Source organism: Lytechinus pictus, chromosome 11, assembly GCF_037042905.1.
Source record: "Lytechinus pictus isolate F3 Inbred chromosome 11, Lp3.0, whole genome shotgun sequence".
Taxonomy (NCBI): domain Eukaryota; kingdom Metazoa; phylum Echinodermata; class Echinoidea; order Temnopleuroida; family Toxopneustidae; genus Lytechinus; species Lytechinus pictus.
In genome coordinates, this window is record NC_087255.1 from 12,392,428 (window position 1) to 12,415,726 (window position 23,299).

At 36.7% G+C, this 23,299-nt stretch overlaps 1 protein-coding gene across 1 annotated transcript in view; it reads left to right on the forward strand.

The window, feature by feature from the left end:
* The first annotated feature begins 250 nt into the window (after positions 1 to 250).
* LOC129271783 (cytosolic carboxypeptidase 6-like) overlaps positions 251 to 23,299 on the forward strand; it is a 31,215-nt gene continuing 8,166 nt past the window's right edge. Inside the window, exons 1-6 of the mRNA XM_064106626.1 lie at positions 251 to 323; positions 3,858 to 3,947; positions 8,759 to 8,873; positions 12,008 to 12,119; positions 14,027 to 14,179; positions 22,042 to 22,204. Of these exons, the coding sequence (XP_063962696.1) occupies positions 251 to 323; positions 3,858 to 3,947; positions 8,759 to 8,873; positions 12,008 to 12,119; positions 14,027 to 14,179; positions 22,042 to 22,204 (706 nt within the window). The remainder of the gene's footprint in view (positions 324 to 3,857; positions 3,948 to 8,758; positions 8,874 to 12,007; positions 12,120 to 14,026; positions 14,180 to 22,041; positions 22,205 to 23,299) is intronic.

The following is a 23,299-nucleotide window of genomic DNA, read 5'->3' on the forward strand; positions in this document are numbered from 1 at the left end:
ATTCATTCATTCAGTTCCTTCATTTATTCATTCACTTTTGTTATATAAGGGTGGTTCTTCCAATAATATGCAGTTTTCCTCAGAGGCAAAACTGGTAAAGTATGTACACAAACAGATCCACGTTAAATTCACACTAAAACATGTTCACTTATATGAAACATTCGAAGTAAATATGTGAGTCTGTTCCCCGTCACCTGGATGACTGTATCTAGACTCCTCCCCCAGCCTGATTGTTAGTCATTGAATTCCAATGGTGTATCTGAGATGTAGGGAAAGTTCATGCAATGACCCAACAGTTCCCTGGGGAGCACTCTACCACACAGGTGAGTCTCCCTATGGGTTCAACAGAAGAATGACAAAAACACCTCCAAGAGAAACTTTGTCTTTCTTTCCTTCCTCGGGACAGGTAGAATGAAGCCAGACCGTGAAGCGGACATGAAATAAGTCAAGTGCCTCGACCTCGGAGAGGCTTGCCGTCCTCACCGAGTTTGATTAGTGCTCGAGAATGCGATGCGGAGGGTCTCGTCTTCGTCCCCAGAGGGAGCTCTTCTCCCTGCCATGTAATGTAGACAGGCACGGCATGCATGACTGCCGTTACAAGTTTGATAATTCATGTGCTTGGGATTGAATTGGTGCATGACCCTTTGGGTTAGCTGTGGCCCTCACTCTAGCCGGGGTTCGGATGCTGCTGTGTGCCACAGAGACGTAGAGTGTGTTGTTTTTCAGCCTAACCTTACCCTTGGGTTTACTTGGTGTTAAGATTGATGTAAAGCCTTCCTCTCTCTGATGGTGTCTTTCTCATGATCTTATTCTACTCTATACCCTACACTCTGCCTCCTTACGGCAGCCTTTTTCATACATTACAGTACAGGCAGAAGTAAAACTTCCATTATAACATGAAAGAACATAACCAGGGCGCTGTAACATAAGGCTTAGCGATTGAAAGTGGGGCTCATATTCTTGATTGATCATACTCATTGATCAATGCAATCAATCTTATAATCAGCTTTATGATCAATCTCTGAGCTTTGTGTCATGGGGTCCAGGGGGATGTTTCATAAAGCTGTTCGTAAGGTTACGCACGACTTTACACACGACTGGAACCTGTTCTTAGGTTATAAATCAATTACATAGGGATATCACGTAGCACAAGAATGGATCACCAGTCATTCTTTCGAGCAGCTTTATGAAACGGCCCCCAGGTCTGTATTACATCTTAATTATTACCTGATGGGTGTTTCATAAAGCTGTTTTGTAAGGTACAAGCAACTTTATGAATGAAGACTGGTAACCCTTTCTTTCTTATGAGCTTAATCCACATAGATAAAATTTTTGTGCGCATGATTTGCATTCAGAAAAGGTCACCAGACTCAAAGTGGCTTGTAACTTACAGTTTTATGAAACACCCACCAGGTCAAAGATCAAGGCAAATGTTATTGTATGTAATGGTGTCTTCTTTGTAATATCATTTTGCTCTTTATTCTTTCATTCTGAGATGACTTTAAGTAAAACTGAATTCATATCAGCTGTGGATAGTGATCAACCAAACATTTACATGGTAGATGATGAAGATCTTGATGTCAAGAATGTTTCCAAAGACAGCCGACAGTCAGACAGTGTCTTCTTGATTTGTTTGATTGTTTCAATTAAAACCGTGAATGATAATAATAGAATCAGAGGAGCTTCATCAGATGAAGCTATATTTGAGTATTATGGCAATGGTCGAAATCTCACGCTGTCTGAAAACGGTTTCCTAATTCACACAGAACAAGAACACTTTCTAGGCAAAAGGAAGTTGCCACTTATGTTAGAACTCTGGAATGAAGCTTTTCTTGAGCTGCCATAATTATTATTTTATTTAAATTCAGATGCAAGGTTTTAACAACCCACCTATAATAACTCGCATCCCTTTTACTTATTTATCTTTACTGCACTTCTCTGTTCTAAATGCTTTGTTATTGGACTTTTAAAGGTTATATTTTGTTTGCCTGCATTCATCTTGATAATGATTATAAGTTATTTTCGTATGATGATAAATAGCTATCAAATTTCCCTCTTCTGTTTTGTCCAATTCCCTTTTTGTTGCACTTCTCTCTTTTTTGATGTCCTTTTTTGATTTCCATTCTCTCTTCTTGTTCACATTAAGCATACCCTCCACCTTTCCTTCTTTTCACTCTACCGAGCAATCTCATCCCATACTCTCATCTGAGCTAGGTTTGGGATCTGAGAGAGAGCAAGAGAGAGAAGGTGCTTTAATACCCACTCAATCATCAAAATACCTGTTAAGTTATGAAATCCCAAATAAGACAATTTTAGGGTACTTTCTTGATGTTATTGAGCATGTGAAGTACAATGCAAGTACAACAGACAAGGCGTGGGATTAAAATTCACCAGTTTAGGCAAGCTCAAAAGTAAAGTGCCTTAGAGTGCCTGCACCCAACATACTAACATACTTGCTACGATGAATACCTGTAACTTTTGACATATCTCTGTGAAAGTTCTCATTATTTAGGCAAGTATTTACTCTCAGATTTCTTTTGGGAATATTACAAGTAGTTTGTTTTCACACTAGAAAAAATACCTGGTCGCGGCAGATAAGGGTGAATTTCCCGATCAGAGAAAAACCTGGTATTTTTAGTTTTTCAACGGGTCTGAAAGCAACTAGACAGGAAAAAAGAGAGAGAGAGAGAAAGGGAAAGAAGGGAAGGTATATCAAGCTATTCTTCACGACTCATCAACCAAGAAGAAAGTGCACTCCACTGACGCATGTGCCCAACAATTTGGGAAGCTGCCTGGGATTTTCCGCTTGGCTGACCCTCCAAATAAGTTGCAGGTAGCTCTCTCAAGTTCAGGCTTCTTATTCCATCATCTCGCATGCGTGGGCTTCCTACTCATTAGCACCTCTCTCTGCATACCATCACCTTTTCCCTATACATGGGACCAAAGGAAGTGATGAACACTCTCGGTTGGCATGAAACCCCTCTCCCATCCGACCTTGGTTCAACACTTACCGACTAGGCAGGGCTTTCTCAAGAGAGAGAGAGAGCTTTGAGCAAATTATGACGATCAGTAGGGTGGATTTTATTTCTTGTTTGGGGTGCTGAAACATCTTCTTATTAGCTGTTTGTGTAACTGGAGTGAATCCCTTGTCATATCTTTTCTTCACCAGTAATAGAAACCATGATTTGTGCATTCATGAATAAGAAGAAGTATTATGTCTGGCTGATGGAGCCATTCTTGAGCCAATGTACTTCTTGTCAGGTACATCCTGTATCAGCAGTAGATCTTAAAAGGTTTCTGAGTTGGAAATATTCAATGTAGAAATATTTCTTTAATGTTTGAGATACAACCTGACTAAAGTTCATCTTGTTATTTTATACACCAGGGATATTAATATTTTGTTTAAGAGAATGTTTTCAAAACGATTTATATTCTCTTGGTAGAATGATTCACACCTCTGTCCATAAATTCTTTTTTTTTTTTTACCATGACCTACTTATGTACACACATCGTGTACTCATTCTTTTATGGTAAAACACAGGTGATATGGTTGTATGACGTCTGTGCACGATATAACTCTGGTTATTTTCCCCTTACGCCCCTGTCACACCGATGAAACTGACTCCAGATTGATCAGTGGTACACCATAGGTCGGTTTGGAGCCGGTTTAATTGGTGTCACTACGACGTGAGGTTATGTTATTCTCTAAATATAGACATTCGAACAATTAAGCTACTTTCCGTATTCCAATCTCTTCCTCAAAAAACATATTTTTTTTCTCAAATGTAGCAATTGTCATGATTAACAAATTAATAGATTAATGATAATCATCAATTTTTTTTGTTTTATTGTTCCAGAGAATCTTGACCCTGATGTAAAGCAGAGAGTAGTCGTTATCACAGCCAGGGTTCATCCTGGAGAAACACCAGCATCATATGTCTGTCAAGGTGAGAGGAACCTGTAATCTAAATATGAGGGAAAGTTTGCCCCATACTCTGAATATAAGGATAAGGGGTAGTTTGCTCTGTATGCTAAATATGAGGATGAGGGAAAGTTTGCCCTGTACTCTAAATATGAGGATGAAGGAAAGTTTGCCCTGTAATCTCAATAGGAGGGAAAGTTTGCCCCATATTCTAAATATTAGGATGAGGGAAAGTTTGCCCCGTATTCCAAATAGGAGGGAAATTGTGCCCAGTACTCTACTTATTAGGGAAACTTGGCCTTCATAGTAAAATAGTGCTCCTAACACATTAATTATCGGCCAACACATGCATTGAACCTCTCTTTACATTAAAGGGATGTACTCAAATTTCTATGATAATAGCAATGATAATTATAATAATAATGGTCCATTTATATAGCGCAGCTACTCTAATTGTATATGCTCTACTGCGCTTGATACTTTATATCATATAGGCACTAAAGCATTCAAGGAATAAATCCAACCGGGTACCCATTTGCCTCACCTGGGTCGAGTGCAGCACAATGTGGGTAAATATCTTGCTGAAGGAAAACACGCCATGGCTGGGATTCAAACCCACGTCCCTCTTATTGAAAGACGAGAGTGGTAGCCACAAGACCATGACACCCCCACATAATTGGTTCTATAGCATTCTAGTCTAGCTCTTGCTGCAAAGAGTATTACATAGTTGAACCAATGGCATTAAAAGAAGCCGAGTTTATCAAAAGGCTGAAATTTCCCCTTATTCTTTTACTTTAATTTTTTTGTTTCATTCTCATTAAGATTTGTTTCAAATCTTTATGGTGTATTCATTTATTCATGATTTTGATTTTCATTTACACCTATTAATTTATTATTATTTTTGTATGTATGTGTTTATTTAGTTAATTAATGCTTTTATTTTCTACATTTGGGGAGGGTGATGGTCCAATCAAAATTACATGCTGATAGGATTATTCCAGAATATAACGGAACAAACCACATAACATTGTTTCACATTAGAAAAACCCAACAGATTGTATCAGACCTCCACGTGAAGGTGAAATTACTTAGTTATGAAACTATCGTTCGTAAGTGCGACGCATCGTTGCGCCGATGGAAGCTACATGGAAAATATGACAGTCATTTCCTGTTAATTCAAGATTAGAATAAATGGCCTTGATCCCAACCAACATAGGACCAAGGTGTGATGGGTTTAATGCATTTGATTGTTTCTTAATCAATTATTCATCTCAGTATATGATAGTGAGTGTGATCATAGATGGGGTAGTCATCATCCATATAACTCATCATACAGCTTACAGGTGCCAATCTTCATAGTACTTGTTTGGTTTGAGAGAAAAAGAATGTGGATAAGTCATACATTGTTTTAATACAGAAAAGAGGTAGAATTTATATGGTACAGGAAGAGAGAAAGGGAGACAGGGACAGAGATAAAGAGACATACATGTAGATACAGAGGGAGGAGGAAAGAGAGAGAGAGAGACAGTGACAGACAGAGGAAAAGAGAGACAGGTACATAGGCCCGTATTTTAAAGTCAGGTTTAACTTAGACCATGGTCTAACTCTAGTCTGCAGGCACAGACCCTGATTGGAACTTTGATCAACAAGTGTGCCTCCACGCAAAGACTAGCACATACAAAACTTGCTGTTCCTTCGCGAGAGAGCCTTCAGTACACAAGGCATGAGTAGGCTGCACATTCAGACCCTTAACTCGAGCGAAGGGTTTGCCCAGCAGACTAGTCTAACTCTGTGCTAAAATTAAGTGTCAATATTTGTATGTTTGTTATGTTTACTCTGCGCTTTCCTGGTTCTTTCATTGTGAAGACAATTATCTATTCATAATTCCTAGACAATTGAGAATGATTTGAGTCAAATGAGCTGAAATATTATATCTCTATATCTACTGTTAGTGATTTGTCACAATTGGCTTTCCATACTTGAACCACAACTTTAAACCTGAGTCTGAATTAAACCCGACTTCAGAATATGGGCCAGAGAGAGGGAGGAACAGAGGTAGGTGAAAGAGACAGAAAGAATTAGAGAGGAAGAATGAGAATGGGAGGAGAGTTGGAAAGAAAGGAAGAGAGAGAGAGGGAGGAAGGGGGAGTTGGAGAGTTTAAGCAGTGAATGATATGAAAAATACCAGTAATCAGGAAAGAAAAGAGGTACAAGGAAATGGTATTAGATTTATATAATGTCACAGAAATGAGATTAAAAATAGGCCTACATAGATATAGAGAGTTGGGTTGGCATTGGTATTAAATTGATTCAATTATTCTGTGGTACATCCATTTCCTCTGCATACTGTATTTCAGTAAAATGAAAAAAAAATCAATTTCCTCTCTTGCTCATTTATAAATATATACAAAACTCAATCTGTTGAATATATAGAACTTTATTAATATCCTATTAATTTTCTCCTCTGAAAATATGTGCTTGTTTGATAGATGTACCTCGTTATTGTGTTCGTACACAATGAAACATACACTTTAAGAAATGGAAGGATGGAAAGGGTTAATCACCCATTTAAAGTGCCAAGGAGAAATATCATTTTTATTAAGTCCGGAAAACGCTGTCACTCCTAACCCACCCTTTTTACCTTTTTCTTTGTTTTTAGAGTGTATATGTGAGAAATTGATGAGGGTAGTACAAATAGCTGATATTAGAGGAAATTAAAAAAAGAGTGATGCTTTGATTGACATGTGTTACCTATCAATTAAATATACAAATTGATTACGAGGGGATTTCATCCATAAAACTAATTGTCATTTGACCTTCTGATATAGGAGAAACATTGGAGTAAAAATATTAGTGCAATGTTTCATCAATGCAGGGCTTCCCCATGTATCAATTCTATGACTCATATTACATCTTAATTGATTACTAACTATCTATACGATACAAAGCTTGATGACTCATCTCATAAGACCTTCAATAGTCAATCATAATGTTCATGACTTTCAGAACTTTTCCTAACATGATGAAGTTTGTAATGGAATAAAAGAATGACGTGCGAATGTCGCGAGTTAATGAACTTATCATTGAACTGAATATTGTTTAAAGTTGTGGCATTAGTGTTAGGTCATGACTCATTGGGCAAAGTAATCGATTATAGTTCACAAACTATTGAAAAACTTACTTTGACTGTCATTGGAAATATATGGCGTCTTCATGGCTAACTGCAAGCAGTCCTTATCCATGTTAACAGGTACCTTTTCGATCAGTTAAAAAGGTATTAATTCAAAATCTTTCATTATACATGTAACCTCAGTACTATTGAGTTTGGTAACATAAAAAATTATGAAACCCATCATTACTGTCATGATCATCAAATAAATACTCTCATATTACTCCTAGTTTCAAATCGCTTCACTGCCCTGTTTAAAAAAAATTGATGATCTTGAATATTTTGCTGCTCTCTTATCATTGTATCCATGCATCAGCTCCCCAATATCATATTTATTTTATCATTTACAGCAGACCAACTTCTGGTTACCTGGTAATTGCCAAAGTTTCAAAAACTTTGCACAGTAAAAAAAATAGCACATTGTTTAAGCCTGTCACTCTAACAACAAGTTGTTTAAACTTGTTTGTAATTCTTTAAATTTTTTAAACAACTTGTTTAAAAGTTGAAACAGTTGTTTAAAAAAAGTTAAACAGTTGTTTTAGAAAGATTAAACAATAGTTGTTAGAGTGACGGATGGGCTTAAACAACTTGCTTAAAATTTTAAACAGCGATTTACAGTGTGGGGGAAAGCCTCTTTCCTCATGCATTCCCCATGCATACTTGTTTAAAGCAGTATTTCTGCATTTATTAATAAATCAAAATTACAAATTTATAACAATGATATAAAATCAAACATACATACTGATCAAGTTACAAAGGTGACGATTGTATAGTAGTTAAGTAGATATATAGACATAATATTCATGTAAACAATAACAAATGAATTTAAATGCAGAGGCCAGCTATCGTAAGCTGAAAGCTTGAAATAATAGCAGCCAGGGGAAAAGAGGCTACATGGAAACCATAATAAAAATACCGGGTCTTTATTATTTAAAAGTGATGTCACTTATATTGCTTAAAATATAATAAAAGGAAAGGGGGGGAAGGGGCAAGATGAAGTGTGTGCAGGTGAGAATTTATAAGTATTTAGATAAAAGGTACCTCTTTAGTAAAGCTTTAAATGATATAAGAGATGCAGCTTGTTTGATATCATTCGGAAGGTTGTTCCAAACATCCGGGCCATGATGCCGTATTGTTTTGTGAGCAATTATTAGTTTTGGGTTTGTTAAATGAAAGTCAGATGAATGTCGAGTAGGGTACTGTGGATGACGTATGATCCTTCCATTGTAGAATTTTCCTCTTGCTTCTCACTCTTGTCATAATCTTACACCTGTTCTTCATGTTCGATTTTGTCTTTGAATTCAAAATGAAGATGACAAAAAATCAGATTCAATTCAATCTTCAATTCAATTCATTTATTTAATTCCAATAAAACATACATATATATCATACAATTACATGAACACTCAACTGAATTAAACTTGAGCAATGAAAGACTAAAATATAATATCAAAATATAATATACAATATAAAAAGAACACATCAGTATTAGGGTGGTCATATTAAACCAAATGGAATTGTCTAGACAACCACCCTTGATAAGAATACAATATAGAATTAGATTAAATCCATTAAGAAATTGATATTTGATCTTATTGAATATAATATCAGAAAAGTAACGGTTGTGAAACAATTGTATTTTTATTCAAACATATATTTTTTATCAGGTGTGCTTGATTTCTTGTTAAGTCAGCACCCCATAGCCAAGGTTCTTCGTGATCACATCGTCTTCAAAGTGGTTCCTATGCTCAACCCAGATGGTGTCTACCTCGGGAACTACAGGTTAGTGTGATACAATCTTTTTTTCCCCCTCCCGCCCCATTCCCTCCTCTCCAGTCCCCCTTCCATTCCCCTCCCCTACCTCTCCATACCCCCCACCTGCCCTCCCCTCTGTTAATGGATTTTTAATTCTTAAGGCCACCGCAGAACCTTACGACTGTTCGCGATCCAATTTTGGAACATATCGCAATTTGCTCATTTTCTGAAAATGTGAATGGAACATATCATTTTATTTGAGGTTAAAATTAATTGAAAGAATACTGATATAACCATTTTGAAAGATTGCAAGCCTTTATTTTGGAGTAAAGGCCATATAAGTTTCAAATCGTAGCCAATCGTACGACTGCTATGACGTCATTACGACTAGATATTAAATTCGCTTTTATTCTAAGAAGGATGAAAGCATAGTCACAGATTTGAACATAGGTATTCGTACGATGATTTAGAACATTACACAGTAAGATAATCCAAGTCTCAATATTAGCATCAAATTCTATCGCATTTTATTCTGAAATCGGGTCGCAGACCAATCGTAAGGTGTGCGGTCGCCTTTAGACATTTTAGCATAGTATTTAGTTAGAGCAAACTATTAAAATATATGAGCTTCAATACTTTACCTGCTGCTACCAGGGAAAATTTTACACGGGGGTGGTTTGACCCCCGAAGTGCTCAAAAGAGCCATGGAAACTAAAAAAGGGGCCCTGGAAATCCCCATTCATTGCAATGTTAAAACTTAATGGCCCGTGTTCTGAAGTCAGGTTTAACTTTAACTCAGGTGTTAAAGTTGTGGTTTAAGTATGGATAGCCAAATGTTACATAAATCACTAACAGTAGAAATATCATTTTTCAGCTCATTTGGCTCTCAAATCATTCATAATTGTCTAGGAAGTATAAATAGATGATTGTCTTCACCACCGCTGAATCAGGAAAGAGCACAGTAAACATAAGAAACATACAACTTAATAAGAATTTTGACACTTTTGGCTTCCCATACTTAAACCACAACTTTAAACCTGAGTTTACGTAACACCCGACTTCAGAATATGGGCCATCCAGTTATGCAGATTTAGGCAGTAAGCTGTGAAAAGTAGCACCCAGATTTTTTTTGCCTGGTTGCTATGACAGGCAATCTTTTGTCTTTTTTTTAGGTTTGCAGAGAAAAGTCTTTAATTAAAAATTATGCATGCTTTATAATTGAATATGGTAAACTGATTTGGGAATTGTTTTTAGTTCTTTATTAAGTCATAATTATTTGAATTTGGCATCATCTGGATGGGAAACACCACCAATAAATACAATTTGGTATCATTTTTCAGATGGTTTTGATGTTTGCAGTGTATTCAATGTTAATTCTGTGTTATTACCAAATGAGATCTCCTATCAACCATGATATTGTTTCATAAAGCTGTTGCAATGAATGTGAACGATTTGTGACTTGTTCTTGGTCGCCTAATCAGATTTTCAATAAATTATAATTCCTGTCAGCTTAACCTGTATTCTTATTTTTTGGGGTTGTTTTTTTTTATTTTTAAAGAGCACATGAATGGCAAATTTTATATTTTTGTCCAAATTTGATTAGGGTTATAGGAAATTCACTCTCGTTATGTTACAATGGGATAAATCTAGGAGTGTCTCCTTTACCAAAGGACTAGCCACCAGTCATGCGTAAAATCATGTGTGAAATCGTGTGTAAAGTCATACATAAAAATCATGTGTAAAATAGAAACAGGTTCCTGAAACTCTAATTCAATAATTAGGATATAGTGTTGTGAGATAAACAGTACATTAGGCTCGCACTTTAAGCTGTACTTTTTGCAATGTGTTTATAGACAAACCTGTTGAATTATTCATAACATGGGTTACCTGAAGTGTGTGGTAATTATTCCACTGCCAGTGATACATAGAAATTAAATGTGATGCGTGCAGTTAAACCATGGTTGGATGCATGCACAAACCCACTGAATAGCCTCATAAACGGGAAGAACGGAGGAAGAAGAATCGTGAAAAAGTGCAAATATGTTCTCTCTGTAATTAGGTTCATAAATCACTTGAAATGACTTTGGAAATTACAGAAGTAATTGAATGAATTTGACTCTTCAGGGTTTGTTTCTATATTTTTATTTTTTTCAAGATCTGCATTGTAGTTTGATCACATTTTTTATTGATACATTTGCTGTCCAATGTTTTCTTCTATCTTCTGTAATTAACCTCATTCTCTTTTCTTTTTATTTTCTGTTGTCATTTTCTATGTTGTCTTCTTTTTCTTCCTAGTAATTTTTTTTTTCCTCCACTTAATAAAAACTTCTTCTACTACTTCTTCTCCTCCTCCTTTTTTTTCTTCTTCTTCTTCTCCTCCTTCTTCTTCTACTTCTTCTTCTTCCTCTTCCTTCTTCTTCCTCGTCTTCTCCTTCTTCTTCTTCCTTTTCTTCTTTCCTCTTCTTCTTTTCTCTTCTCTTCTTTTCTCATCTTCTTCATCTATTTTGAACTTCTTTTTCTTCTACTTTTCTTCTTCTACTGGTATTTCTTCTTCTTCTTCCTCTTCATCTTCCTCTTCTTTCTTCTCCTCCCCTACCTTCCCTCCTTGTCTTCTTCATGAATTGATTTGATTAAGGCATCTACTTGACAACTATTCTCTACACAGGACTCAAGAGTAGGCTTAACTGAAACATTTTTTAAAATTGACATATAGAGCTCTTCATGATAGTCTGTACACCCGAGACATTGCTCTAGACAGCAGTAGGTCTTATTGTATATATTACTAAAATTAAATTAGCCCTCTAAGATAATGCCATCTTTTTATGCCCCTGCAGATGAAGTCCGGAGGGGGCATTAAGCGTTGCCCAGGCCTGTCCTTCCGTCCGCCCCCCCCCCACTTGGTTTCCGCGCAATAACTCGAAAAATATTTAATGGATTAAAAATTTTTTAGGTGTGTAGGTAGATGACACCAAAATACAGGCTAAGTTTGAATTTGGAGTCCGCAGGTCAAAGGTCACAGCTCATTATATATTGGTTTAATAAAATTGAATGAATTTCTGTTCGCGTTAAGCGGGGGCATCTGTGTCCTTTGAACACATCAAATTTCTATTTGTATCTTAGAAGTTGTCATTTAGAAATTATTTCTCCTTTTTTCTCTGTAGATGTTCACTGATGGGCTTTGATTTGAACCGCCATTGGCATGAGCCTTCTCCGTGGGCACACCCCACTCTACATGCTACTAAACAACTCCTAGTTGATATGAACGCTAACCCGGTAGGTTCAGAAACTGATCACAGCTCCTTCAAGTACCTTGACTATGAACTAAGGGTGTCTTTATGCTTCCATTGCGAGGACAGAATCAGCGTTTTCAACGTCGGTTCAAAACGCCGATCGTAAACGTGGTTCTGGGAGTGCTGTTTATGCTTAACTTTTCAGAGGCGAAATCACAATCTCCAGCTGGCTTCACATCGTAATTTTCGTTGAGCAGAAAAGCGAGGTGAAACTGGGCGCGCCTTTTTTTGAAAGTTTTTTTTTTCCGAGTGTTGTTATTATGTGGAGGTAACATGCGACCATGGAGCAATGCGACTGTATTTGCCCGCGGATTTTCATCTCACCGGAAGCATGTAACGAATGACATCATTTAAACACATTTACGATCGTGGTTCTGTTTATACTTCCCTAGAAAGCCTGATTCTGGTCAAACGACGTTCACAAACGCACCTTTTTGTGAGTTTATGATCAGCGTTTTGAAACGTCGTTTAAATGAAAGTAAGCATGGACGCAACCGTGTTTTGGACTAATCACGTATGGAAATGCTGATTCTGGTCTGAAAAGTGGAAGCATAAACACGGCCTTAGATGCATGGCAGTAGGGCCTTCTCCTGCAGTGCCCCCACCCCTTGGAATTCCCTCCCCAGAAGGCCTACTCTCCGATCACAAAATAATCCTGGACCTTTCACATCCCAACTTAAAATATTTCTCTTCAATGAAGCATTCAATTAGATCATTCCTCATATTTATGCCATATGTAATTGATTGGTATTGATGTTGTGTAAGTGTAATTTTAAGTTATTTCTTATACTGTATAATTTTACTCATGTAAAGTGCACTGAGAGTCCTAACAGGTCTGAAATGTGCTATATAAGAACTACATTACGATTATTATTATCACAGGTCTTGTAACATGAGCTTAGCAATTGATTGTTGTGCTGACTTTACGATTGATTTCATGGTCTATTGTGTGTGATCAATTATTAAAAAAATCACTGTCACTATCAATTGCTATTAGCTTTATGTTACGGGGCCGCACCACCTGATCAGGATCTTAGTTTTCAGTTTATATTTTACTTAGAATTTAATTTAAGTCCAATAACTCTGTCTCTCCTTGTATATATTTTTCTGCTTCTTAAAATCCACCAAAAACTTATTGGTGATGACCACCATGTATTTAGATATGCACAACATATTCGATTTAAATTTCCCAGATTTATTTCTTATTTGTTATTAATTTGGGGAATGAATATGATACATAATATATCTGAAAACAAAGAATAGATAATACATACCAGGTATTTGAAATTTCCCACCATATTTTCTCACTGTTGTATTATTTAGTTTGGAATTTAACAATGTAGAACAGGAAGTCGTGTACTTCCTAGGAAAGTGAAACAATTGTAAAAAAAACTTTGTTTACAGTTGGCAGCTCTTTATAAAGCTCTTCAGCTTTTAGTCTTTCTTCTTCTAGAATGCAAAGCCTTTGTTCTTCCTTGTTCGAAACACTAGAGTTCTACGTTGACATGTACAAAATATTTGTAGATTGGGAAAAAAAAAAAAAAAGGAAGTTTCTAATTAATAAATATGTACTGCAGTATGCTGATAAAAGCTTGACGAACTCTGCAAACGGCATAAACAAATTTGATTTGCAGAATTTCCTCTAATGCATGATTTTGTTTTATTGAATTCAGCTATGATTTTCATGATTTTCACTTCACTCTATTTGTTTTTACAATTCAGGTTTGAGGAGCCTGAAAATTGTGAAATTCTGTGAATTCCCCATTCTTTCCAAGTTCCCTGCAATTTTCTGTCTTTTGTATCATGGACTCTAACCCTACAAGTATTTTGTAAACTGAAACTTGATAGAATTCAACGATGACTATCTTTGATTTGTTTTCATCTTGACAGAATATAGAGGTTGATTTCTATGTTGACATTCATGCCCACTCGACACTGATGAATGGGTTCATGTATGGAAATGTATACGATGACCCAGTCCGGTACGAGAAACAGGCCATCTTCCCGAAGCTCATGTGCTCCAACGCCGATGATTTCTCAATGGTAAGCTTCATTCATGTGTAATTAATAGTACATTCATGAAGTGATTTGTCGCTGATTTTCATGGAGGACAGTTATAAGCCACTGAAATCATTTGATTGAATTATTGTGAATTATGGGGGAATTGCGAGAACTTGCAATCATTCGCAAATTTGTTTTGAGTCCTAAAATCAATTATAAGTCTGGCAATTTATTGAATATTATTATCAAGTGATTGCTTTGCCCCGTCATACAAATAGGTACGATTGATCTAATCAATCTCAACTGTATGGAAATCCATCCATACCATAATTTTTGCTTCGGTAAATTAGCTCAATCTCCTTGGTAAATGAAGAGAATTACACTGAATTTTCAAGAGAATGATGAATGTATGAATATACATTACATCTAGAAAATATTTTGAACAAACATGTATTTTAGATGTTGACGTTGCTGGCCGTCGATAGTTGTGGTTGATGGGATCAATCACAACTCTTTGTAAGATAGGGCCCTGGTCTGTTTCTTGTAACATAAAGTAACAATTATAGTTTCTATCAATATATCAGTTGTAAACTTGCAGTGAAAATTTACAATTGATTGCAAATATTTTCTTCAGAATATCCTAAGTTAAATTCTACCCTAAAATTTGCTTGTGTTAACATTTCTCTAAACATTATTTCATGAAGCTTCTTGTGATGCTTGATGATTCTTGCTCGTAGCAAGCCTGAAGCAAATTTTAGATTATGTTTCTTTTTCACAATTTTTTATCTTTAACTATTGTAAATTCTTGGAACAGATTTCATGGAAGTTATTTTTGTTCTTGATACCAAACATAAGAATTCCTATTATTTCTATTCTGGGAAAGATAATTTCAGTTTCACAGCTCCCCATGGGTTTAAGCTTTAGAAGGTGTAGAAATTGAGGCCGATTGTGTCTCTTAGCTGGAAAGGAAGAAAAAGATTTGAAAGTTTGATTTCATCAAGAACATGAAGAGAGCCAGAATCACCTGTAGAATCTGGGAGAATGACCTTGACATTTGAATAGACGGCATGATAAAGGCTGTGAGTTGATTAAGAGAAACAAATCAGATTAGAGGAATAGAAGAAAACCCAGTCAGGTGGCAGCAATCAGCAGAGATTGGAGATTGAAAGAATGCGAGAAGGAAGGAAGGAGGGAGGGGAAGCACAGGAAATCTGAACGTGTTTTAATTCTCTAATAGAATATACAAAGAGGTGTAAAGGAAATGTGAAAAAAAGGATATGTGGGAAAAATAAGTTGGTCAAGAAAAGTGTATGACAAGATGGCAAGCCTTGATTAGATACTATTTGAAAAGAAAAAGAGTATATAACCGAGAGATAAAGGGTAAATCAATGAAACTGAAGGTCAGGATGAGAGTTTGGTGATTGGGGCAGACAGAGATTGAGAGAGAGAGAGAGAGAGAGAGAGGAAAAAGAGATAGAGAGAGAGAGATTAAAGTGAAAGTGATGAGACATGGGGACTGGAAACCCAAGAATGAAAAATATCAGAGAAGTAAATGAAGGGAAAGAGAGAAAAAAATGTAAGAGAGAGAGAAAAAAAAGAGAGATCTTTGTAGTATTTTGATTGGAGCATGTATGACGAGTTTGGTCCAAGGTCATCGAGGGGTTTTGCATGGGCTGCATTTAGCAATGGTTAATTAGGAATTCCTTCAGTACACCCATCCTCGGGGCTCGGCCTGGAACACCGGCCCTCCGCCGGTCGGTCGATCCTCATGAATATGCATGACCAGAGAATGCTGATGTCACGGCTGAGATCCGTTTGAGTCATTGGATGTGATTTGTACGTCTGGTTGCGTTAGCTCCCGTCCCCTTCTTCGACAATCATAGCCAAAAGTTTAAGGTCATGTCCATCCGAGCTTAAACCCATGCACCTCATGTGAGAGAGAGTCTTGCAGTACTTGATGTATCCCAAGTATTCCGATAGAGATCGTACCTCCAAAGTGCCCCCTTCAGTTGATGGTGATGATGATGATGACGGAACATCATTCTAAAGCTTTTTTTCCATCTTATTGCATAATTCATGAAAAGTTTACCTTTCCTTTAGATGACTCACAACATTCAAGAAGAAGGTGGTTTGCTCGCTGAGGTGTAAATTTCGTAAAGCGAGTGCCGATCTTACCTCTCTTGTCTTTTCCCTCTCCTCTCATCCTCGTCCCCATCTTCTCTTTCTTAATGTCGTTGAATGATAAACTCGATGCGTATGTTGTTGATTAGATGCCATTGGTAGGATGTCGAGCATGTATTAATCATTCATTCACTGTGCAGTAAAGGTAAACTTCATGACTCAACAAACTTTTCTCTTTTTATCTATTTTATTTTTTTCAAGGACTTGCTAAAACCCTGTTGCTTCTTTAATGCGTAATGTTTTCTGATTTACATTGAGAAAGATACAATCTGAGAAGTACGGAGGCCTTGAGATTTGTCTTTCTGTGTTACTTAGATGAAATGTAGGAAAGTAGACTGGATGAGTCATCCTATGATTTCATTAAAGTTCTTAAATTGTTTGTTTTTAAAACTCTTTATTTTAGTATGTATAAAAAAAGCACAAGGTGTGTTGTAATCGAATTTAAATGAATGTACTTTAAAACTACAACCTTGTACTTTGCCAAATTTCAGTGTTTGCAACATTAGAAATCTTTCTTAATGCCTTTTTTTTTAAAGTTCTGAATTAGATATTGTTATAGATACAATTCAAAGTACACACACTGCAAAAACGCAGTGTTAATTTAACACCAGCCTGGTATCTGTACCGGAACGCACCAGAGAAATATTGAAACAAAACCGGTTTGGCGTTAGGCTAACACCAGATAGGCATTATAAAAGCAACACTAACTCTAAACTGGTATTGTTTCAACACTTCTCTGGTGTGTTCCGTTATAGGCTGCGTTTATGCGACCTCAAGCCAGAATCATGATTTGAATCATGATTCAAAACACAAACATGAATCACAATACCACAGAATCAGCGTTCAGACGACCTTCATTTTAAAGCTGTTTTTCCTCAGATACGGACCAATCCAGTGCGCATCACAGTGCGCAGTTTGACAGAGGAAGTTAGGTCAACTTTTTTTGCACGTGTTTTGGCTCGCGAAAAATCAATCCTGTACCTTCCGAATTCAGTCTATTATACCACAATTTGTTTACTTATTATTCTTCTTGTCGGTTTATCGAAAATTGTGTTCGGATGTAAATTTTAGCGTAGATCCAATTTCATATTGACACTTGTTAACTCAACAACAATTGATATCATTGTCTGTTCAGTAAGTTCATTTACTAGTTCACTTGAAGTTGAAGACATGACCAAAAAAAAGATGAAAAGAAGTGGACGATGCGATGCCCAACACAGGCAAATGCATGTGACAAGAAATGCATGCATATCATATTATGTATAAATACACTGAGCATAGCACGTCTTGAGCTTGGCAAGAGTCAAACCTGAAGTAGCCCGACACAGTGACGTCATAGAATTATGATTCAAATCACGATTGCGTTTATACGACATTTTTCGTTCGTGATTCTACAGACACGTCTTTCCAAACGCCCCTTTTTCCCATGTTTCATGTTTGTGATTTGAAAGACGTTTATTTTCACTTTTGACTAAACGCAATCGTGATTCTGCAGAATCATGATTTGAATCATGATTCAGATCAGGATTCTAGGGTAAAAAAGTGGCGCATAAACGCACCCATAGATACCAGGCTGGTGTTAAATCAACACTGGAATTTTTGCAGTGTGTTTTCTGTATTGACAGAATACCTATGTGGTATGTATTGAAACATTTTCTTTTCATCCCCTTAATTAAAATCTTATCACATGTTTATTTCAATGAATAAAGTGATGATAGCAGGTTATTACTAGGGGAATTTTTGAATTTCCTAGATATCTTTATCGCTGATATGCTACAGACACTTACAGTATCTTTCAAGATACTGTACTCATATTTCGCCTGGAATGATGCAACATTCTTATGAAGACTATTAATAAACTGGTAGACTCATTAGAATGATCAGGCTTAGTTCGTTACGCTTTAGAATATCTATGCGAAGAAACAACATTTTACATGATGATTCAAGGCATTTATGTTTTTCATTGAATGATTGAATTACTATGAGATGACTCTTTTGAAAAATATTGAAGATAAAAACTTGCAATGAGGATGAGAAAGAGAATGAGCAAGTTTGTTTAATCTTATAGGCCCGTATCATGAACTCAGGTTTGATTTTAAATAGATGGTCTAAAGTTGTGACTTAACTATGGATAGCCAATTGTGACACAAATATCTAACAGAGTTTCGGTTCATCAACTCATTTGACACACAAATCATTTGTAACTGTCTAGGATAAATTAGACAGTTATCATCCTCTTCTCTGTTACAGAATGAAGAAAGACCAAAGTAAACATAAGAAACATACAATGTGAACAAAACTTTGACATTTTTGGCTTCCCGTAATTCAAGCATTGAGTTTACTGTACTCCAGAATACGGGCCATTGAGTATCTCGTAGGAGGAGAGTGCAGTACCATTCAATTGTCCTGATAACCTTACCTGTGCGGCTAGATCTCCCACACCCACGGCTGACTATCAACCTATTATTCCTCGCTCTCATTGAAACATGAATCTTAAACCAAATATGGATGGTCATCGATCCGAACCTAGTCAAAGTACTATGCCATCCACTTTACTCCCATTCTAGCCCTTTTAGCTCATCATACCACGCACCCCTTCTACCAGCCCGGGGGTGTGAAATAGACACCCTCACTCAACATATTTGTCTATGGATGCCCCACTTACCCCCCATCGTACGGCTAACAGGGTTAAAGCACATAAATGAGATTGAGACCGATAGATACCGGTATGGCTGGGTGATGATACCCCCGTTATGGTAGAGCTACGCTTCATTCAGTACCTATCCACCACCGTAAACCCATGTCTGGTAACCCAGCCCGGGGTCGCCCATCACCCCCGGTCCCATTTTTGGGAGGCGTAGCGGGCTAATTGCCGGTAAGGTGATGCCAATTTGGATTCACCTCCCGGCCTCACGCGCCCCAATTTTGGCGCGGGATGCGCTATCGGGTTGCCGGCAAACATTGATTTTGCGTGTGTCGGAACTGTTGATGTTTTTGTCTCACCTGCCTGTGGTCTGTGATGAGGTTCTATGGTCTAGGTAACACTCCATTACTTTGCATCTTTGTTCATTGCTTTTCTGATCTTTACCCCCGATATGTGTCTTTCTTAACCTCTTTTCTCTTCTTGTGTCATATCTCTTTCTGGCTCTTCTCACTTTTGTTACATTTTCCATCTGTTTCTTCTTTATCCCCTCTCTGCCCCATCTTTTTTGTCTTCCTCTTCTCTTCCCCTTGTATGATATACCCCTGTTCAATCTTCTCTTTCTTTGTCTCTCCAATCTTTCTCTTCCCCTCTTTCATCTCTGGATGCTTGACATCTCTTCTCTTCTCTCTTCTTGCCTCCTCTCTTTCCCCCTCTTAATGTATACCCTCTTCTATCTTCTGTTCCTTTACTCCCTTCTCTCCCTCTTTCCCACTTTCGTCTCTTAATGTTTCACGCCTCTTCTCTTCCCTCTACTTGCCCCTCCCTCTTTTCCTTCCACCTTTTCTCATTATTCCCCATTTTATTCTATTCCTTTACTATCCTCTCTCCTTCTTCCCATCTTTCATCTCAAAATGTTTCACACCTCTTCTCTTCACTCTCCTTGTCCCCCTCTCTCCTTTTCTTTCCCCTCTCTCCCCCACTAATGACACACCCACTTTCTTCTCTTCCTTCACTCTCCCTCTCTCTTCCCTTCTGCCATCTCTGAATATTTCCCCACTTCTTCCCTTCCATCTCCTTGCCCCCCTGATTTCCCCCTTCCCCATCTTATCAGGTATTTTACTCTCTTCCATCTTCAACTTCCTCTCCCCTTTAATATTTCTCATTTTGTTCTTTTTTTTTTCCTCATTCCCTCTTCTCCTTCCCCGTCTCTCTTCCTCATTATTTCTCACTTCTGTTTCCCCTTTCCTCTCCATACAGCATCCTCCCCTCTCTCCTTGTCTCTCTCTCTTTGTCTCTCTCTCTGCAAAATCATGAACTACCGGTATTCCCCTCTGCCCTTTCTTTCTACCATCTTATTTCATCATATTGATTAGATGAAACTCCTTAATAATTTAGTTCCTTTGACATTAATGGAATAATGGGGATCCTACACCTACCACCTTTTGCTGAAATCAATATTGGAATCTTTCTTGGTTTGGTAGACTTTTTTTCTGTTTATCGTCATAGTTCAGAGTTAGTTTTTGTCTCGCCTGCATAGCAGAGCGAGACTATAGGCGCCGCTTTTCCGACGGCGGCGGTTACGGCAGTGGCGGCGTCAACATCAAATCTTAACCTAAGGTTAAGTTTTTGAAATGACATCATAACTTAGAAAGTATATGGACCTAGTTCATGAAACTTGGACATAAAGTTAATCAAGTATTACTAAACATCATGCCTGAGTTTCAGGTCACATGACCAAGGTCAAAGGTCATTTAGGGTCAATGAACTTAGGCCATGTTGGGGTAATTGTTGAAGTGCCATCATAACTTTGAAAGTTAATGGATATAGTGAATGAAATGTGGACATGGGTGTAGTTGACAGTCTTAAGTCTCCGTTCAAATGTCATTTATGGTCAAGAACGTGGTATTATGTCATTATATGAATGATGTTTTTGTGAATGATTATGCAGGCGAGACTGCCAGAGGCGTTCCACTTGTTTTATATAGGCCACTATGTATAACTATCTGGTTTGTCATCCTGTATCATACGATCTGTTCTTTCCAGTCCCCGTTTTCTTTTATCCATTTTACCCCATCCAGCTCCCTGTTATTCTTTCTTGAATATATTAGTTTTCTCTTGATCCAATATAATTTATATATTGGAATAAGAAAAAAAATACAATCCATTACCTACATGTAGTATAAATCAGGACCCATATCAGTTAAACTTTAAAGGAGAATCAAACTCTTGGAGCAAGTTAGCTTTTGTGAAAGCAGAAAAATCAAAGAATAAGATCAACAAAAGTTTGAGTAAAATAGGACTAGAAATAGAAGAGTTATGAGCATTTGAATGTCGAGATCACTAATGCTATGGAGATCCTCCCATTGGTAATGCGACCAAGATCTATGATGTCACAGATGAACAACTCTCCCCTTTTGGACACTAAAAATATACCCCAAAACATCTCTTTTTGCTCATTCTAATCATATGACAAACGATTCATCAATGATATAATGTTGTGAAACCTCTGTACTTGTCCTCTCATAAAGAGAACACCTCACCTTGTGATAGACTCTATAAAAGTGAGAATATAAGTGAAATAAGTACTAAAGTAATGAGGGAGTTGTACGTGTGTGACATATCACAGATCTTGGTCGCATTGCCAATGGGAGGATCTACATGGCATTAGTGATCTCAATATTCAAATGCTCATAACTTTCTTATTATTCATTCAATCTTCCTCAAACTTTCAACAATATGTTTCTTTGATTTTTCTCTTTGATATGGATTCAGCTGGTTTCAAGGGTTTCATTCTCCTTTAATAAACCTTGTTATCACTTAGTTTACAATTAACTTAGGTTTTATGAATTAAATGTTGTGTATGATTTAGTCGTATTTGTTTCCTTCTACATTTTTTTTTAGATTTCAAACTGCTTGATGCATTTTGGTGTACATTTTTTTTATTAATATCTAGAAGCTTTTATTCCCTTCCTTATAATACCTCAAAACTTAATTTAACCTCCATCATGAAAAATCTTCTTGTAAGTTCATTCTGTTTTAGTTTAGTATCAAATATCTATCTGATTCTTGTTATTTTCAGATGAATACGTCGTTCAACCGTGATTCGGTGAAAGCCGGGACAGGACGTCGTTTCTTAGGAGGTATACTGGATGAGAATTCTCTTTGTTATACACTAGAAGTCTCTTTCTTCTGCTATACACCCAGTTCATCGTCTACTGTAGTCCCATATGACGACGATTCATGTATCCTTTCAATCGCTTTTTCAGAGTATTGATTCATTGATCATTTATTCCTTTCATTGTCTTAAAGATGCATAAGATTTAAAGCATGTATTCATATAACTCTAAATTACAAAGAATGTAATCGCTTTTTCAGAGTATTGATTCAGTGATCATACATTCCTTTCATTGTCTTAAAGATGCATAAGATTTAAAGCATGTATTCATATAACTCTAAATTACAAAGAATGTATATTTACAAAATAAGGAATTCACATTAAATGAATGGGGAAATGTAATATGGGACTTGAGTGTTTCTTTAATCTAAAAATGTTACTCATGCAATCACTTTAGCCACAGCTATATAATGATGCAAATTAGAAAACGTCATTGCTATAAAAAATGTATTAAAAAATTTGTCATCATCATGACCATGATCATCATTATCATTACTAGCATTATCATTATTGTTATTAATATTATTGTTATTTTATCATCATCATCATCATAATCATCATCATCATCATCATCATCATCATCATCACCATCGTCATCATCATCATCATCATGCCAATTGTTTCGCATTTCTTTTCCCCTGTTCTTACTGTTTCTGTTCCACACGTGTTAAATACTTATTGATGTCTTATGCTGCTTGATCAACCTAATTCCACATCCCCACTCATTTATGTTTCTTGTTACCTTTGCAAGGTCGAATGGAGTTCACTCTTTACTGTGTATTGACTGGCTGTTTCATATGTATTTTTTAACAATATATACCTTGTTTGTATATTTGCATTTTTGTCAATTTATATGTCAATTTTTTTTACCTTGTACATGCATTTGCAATTCAGCCTTTGGCTGCAACGATTGTTTTTTGATGTATCAATAAAGATAATTATTATCATTGTCGTCATCATCATCATCACCTTTTTACCATCATCATGATCACCATCATCATCATCTCATCATCGTCATCGTCATCATCATCATCGTTATCATCATCATCATCATCATCATCATCATCATCTTTTTACCATCATCATCATCTTTTTACCACCTGTATCTCCGCTATGCAAAGCAAACAAATAGAGATGCGACTGGTGTCAAGAGTGCGTTCAC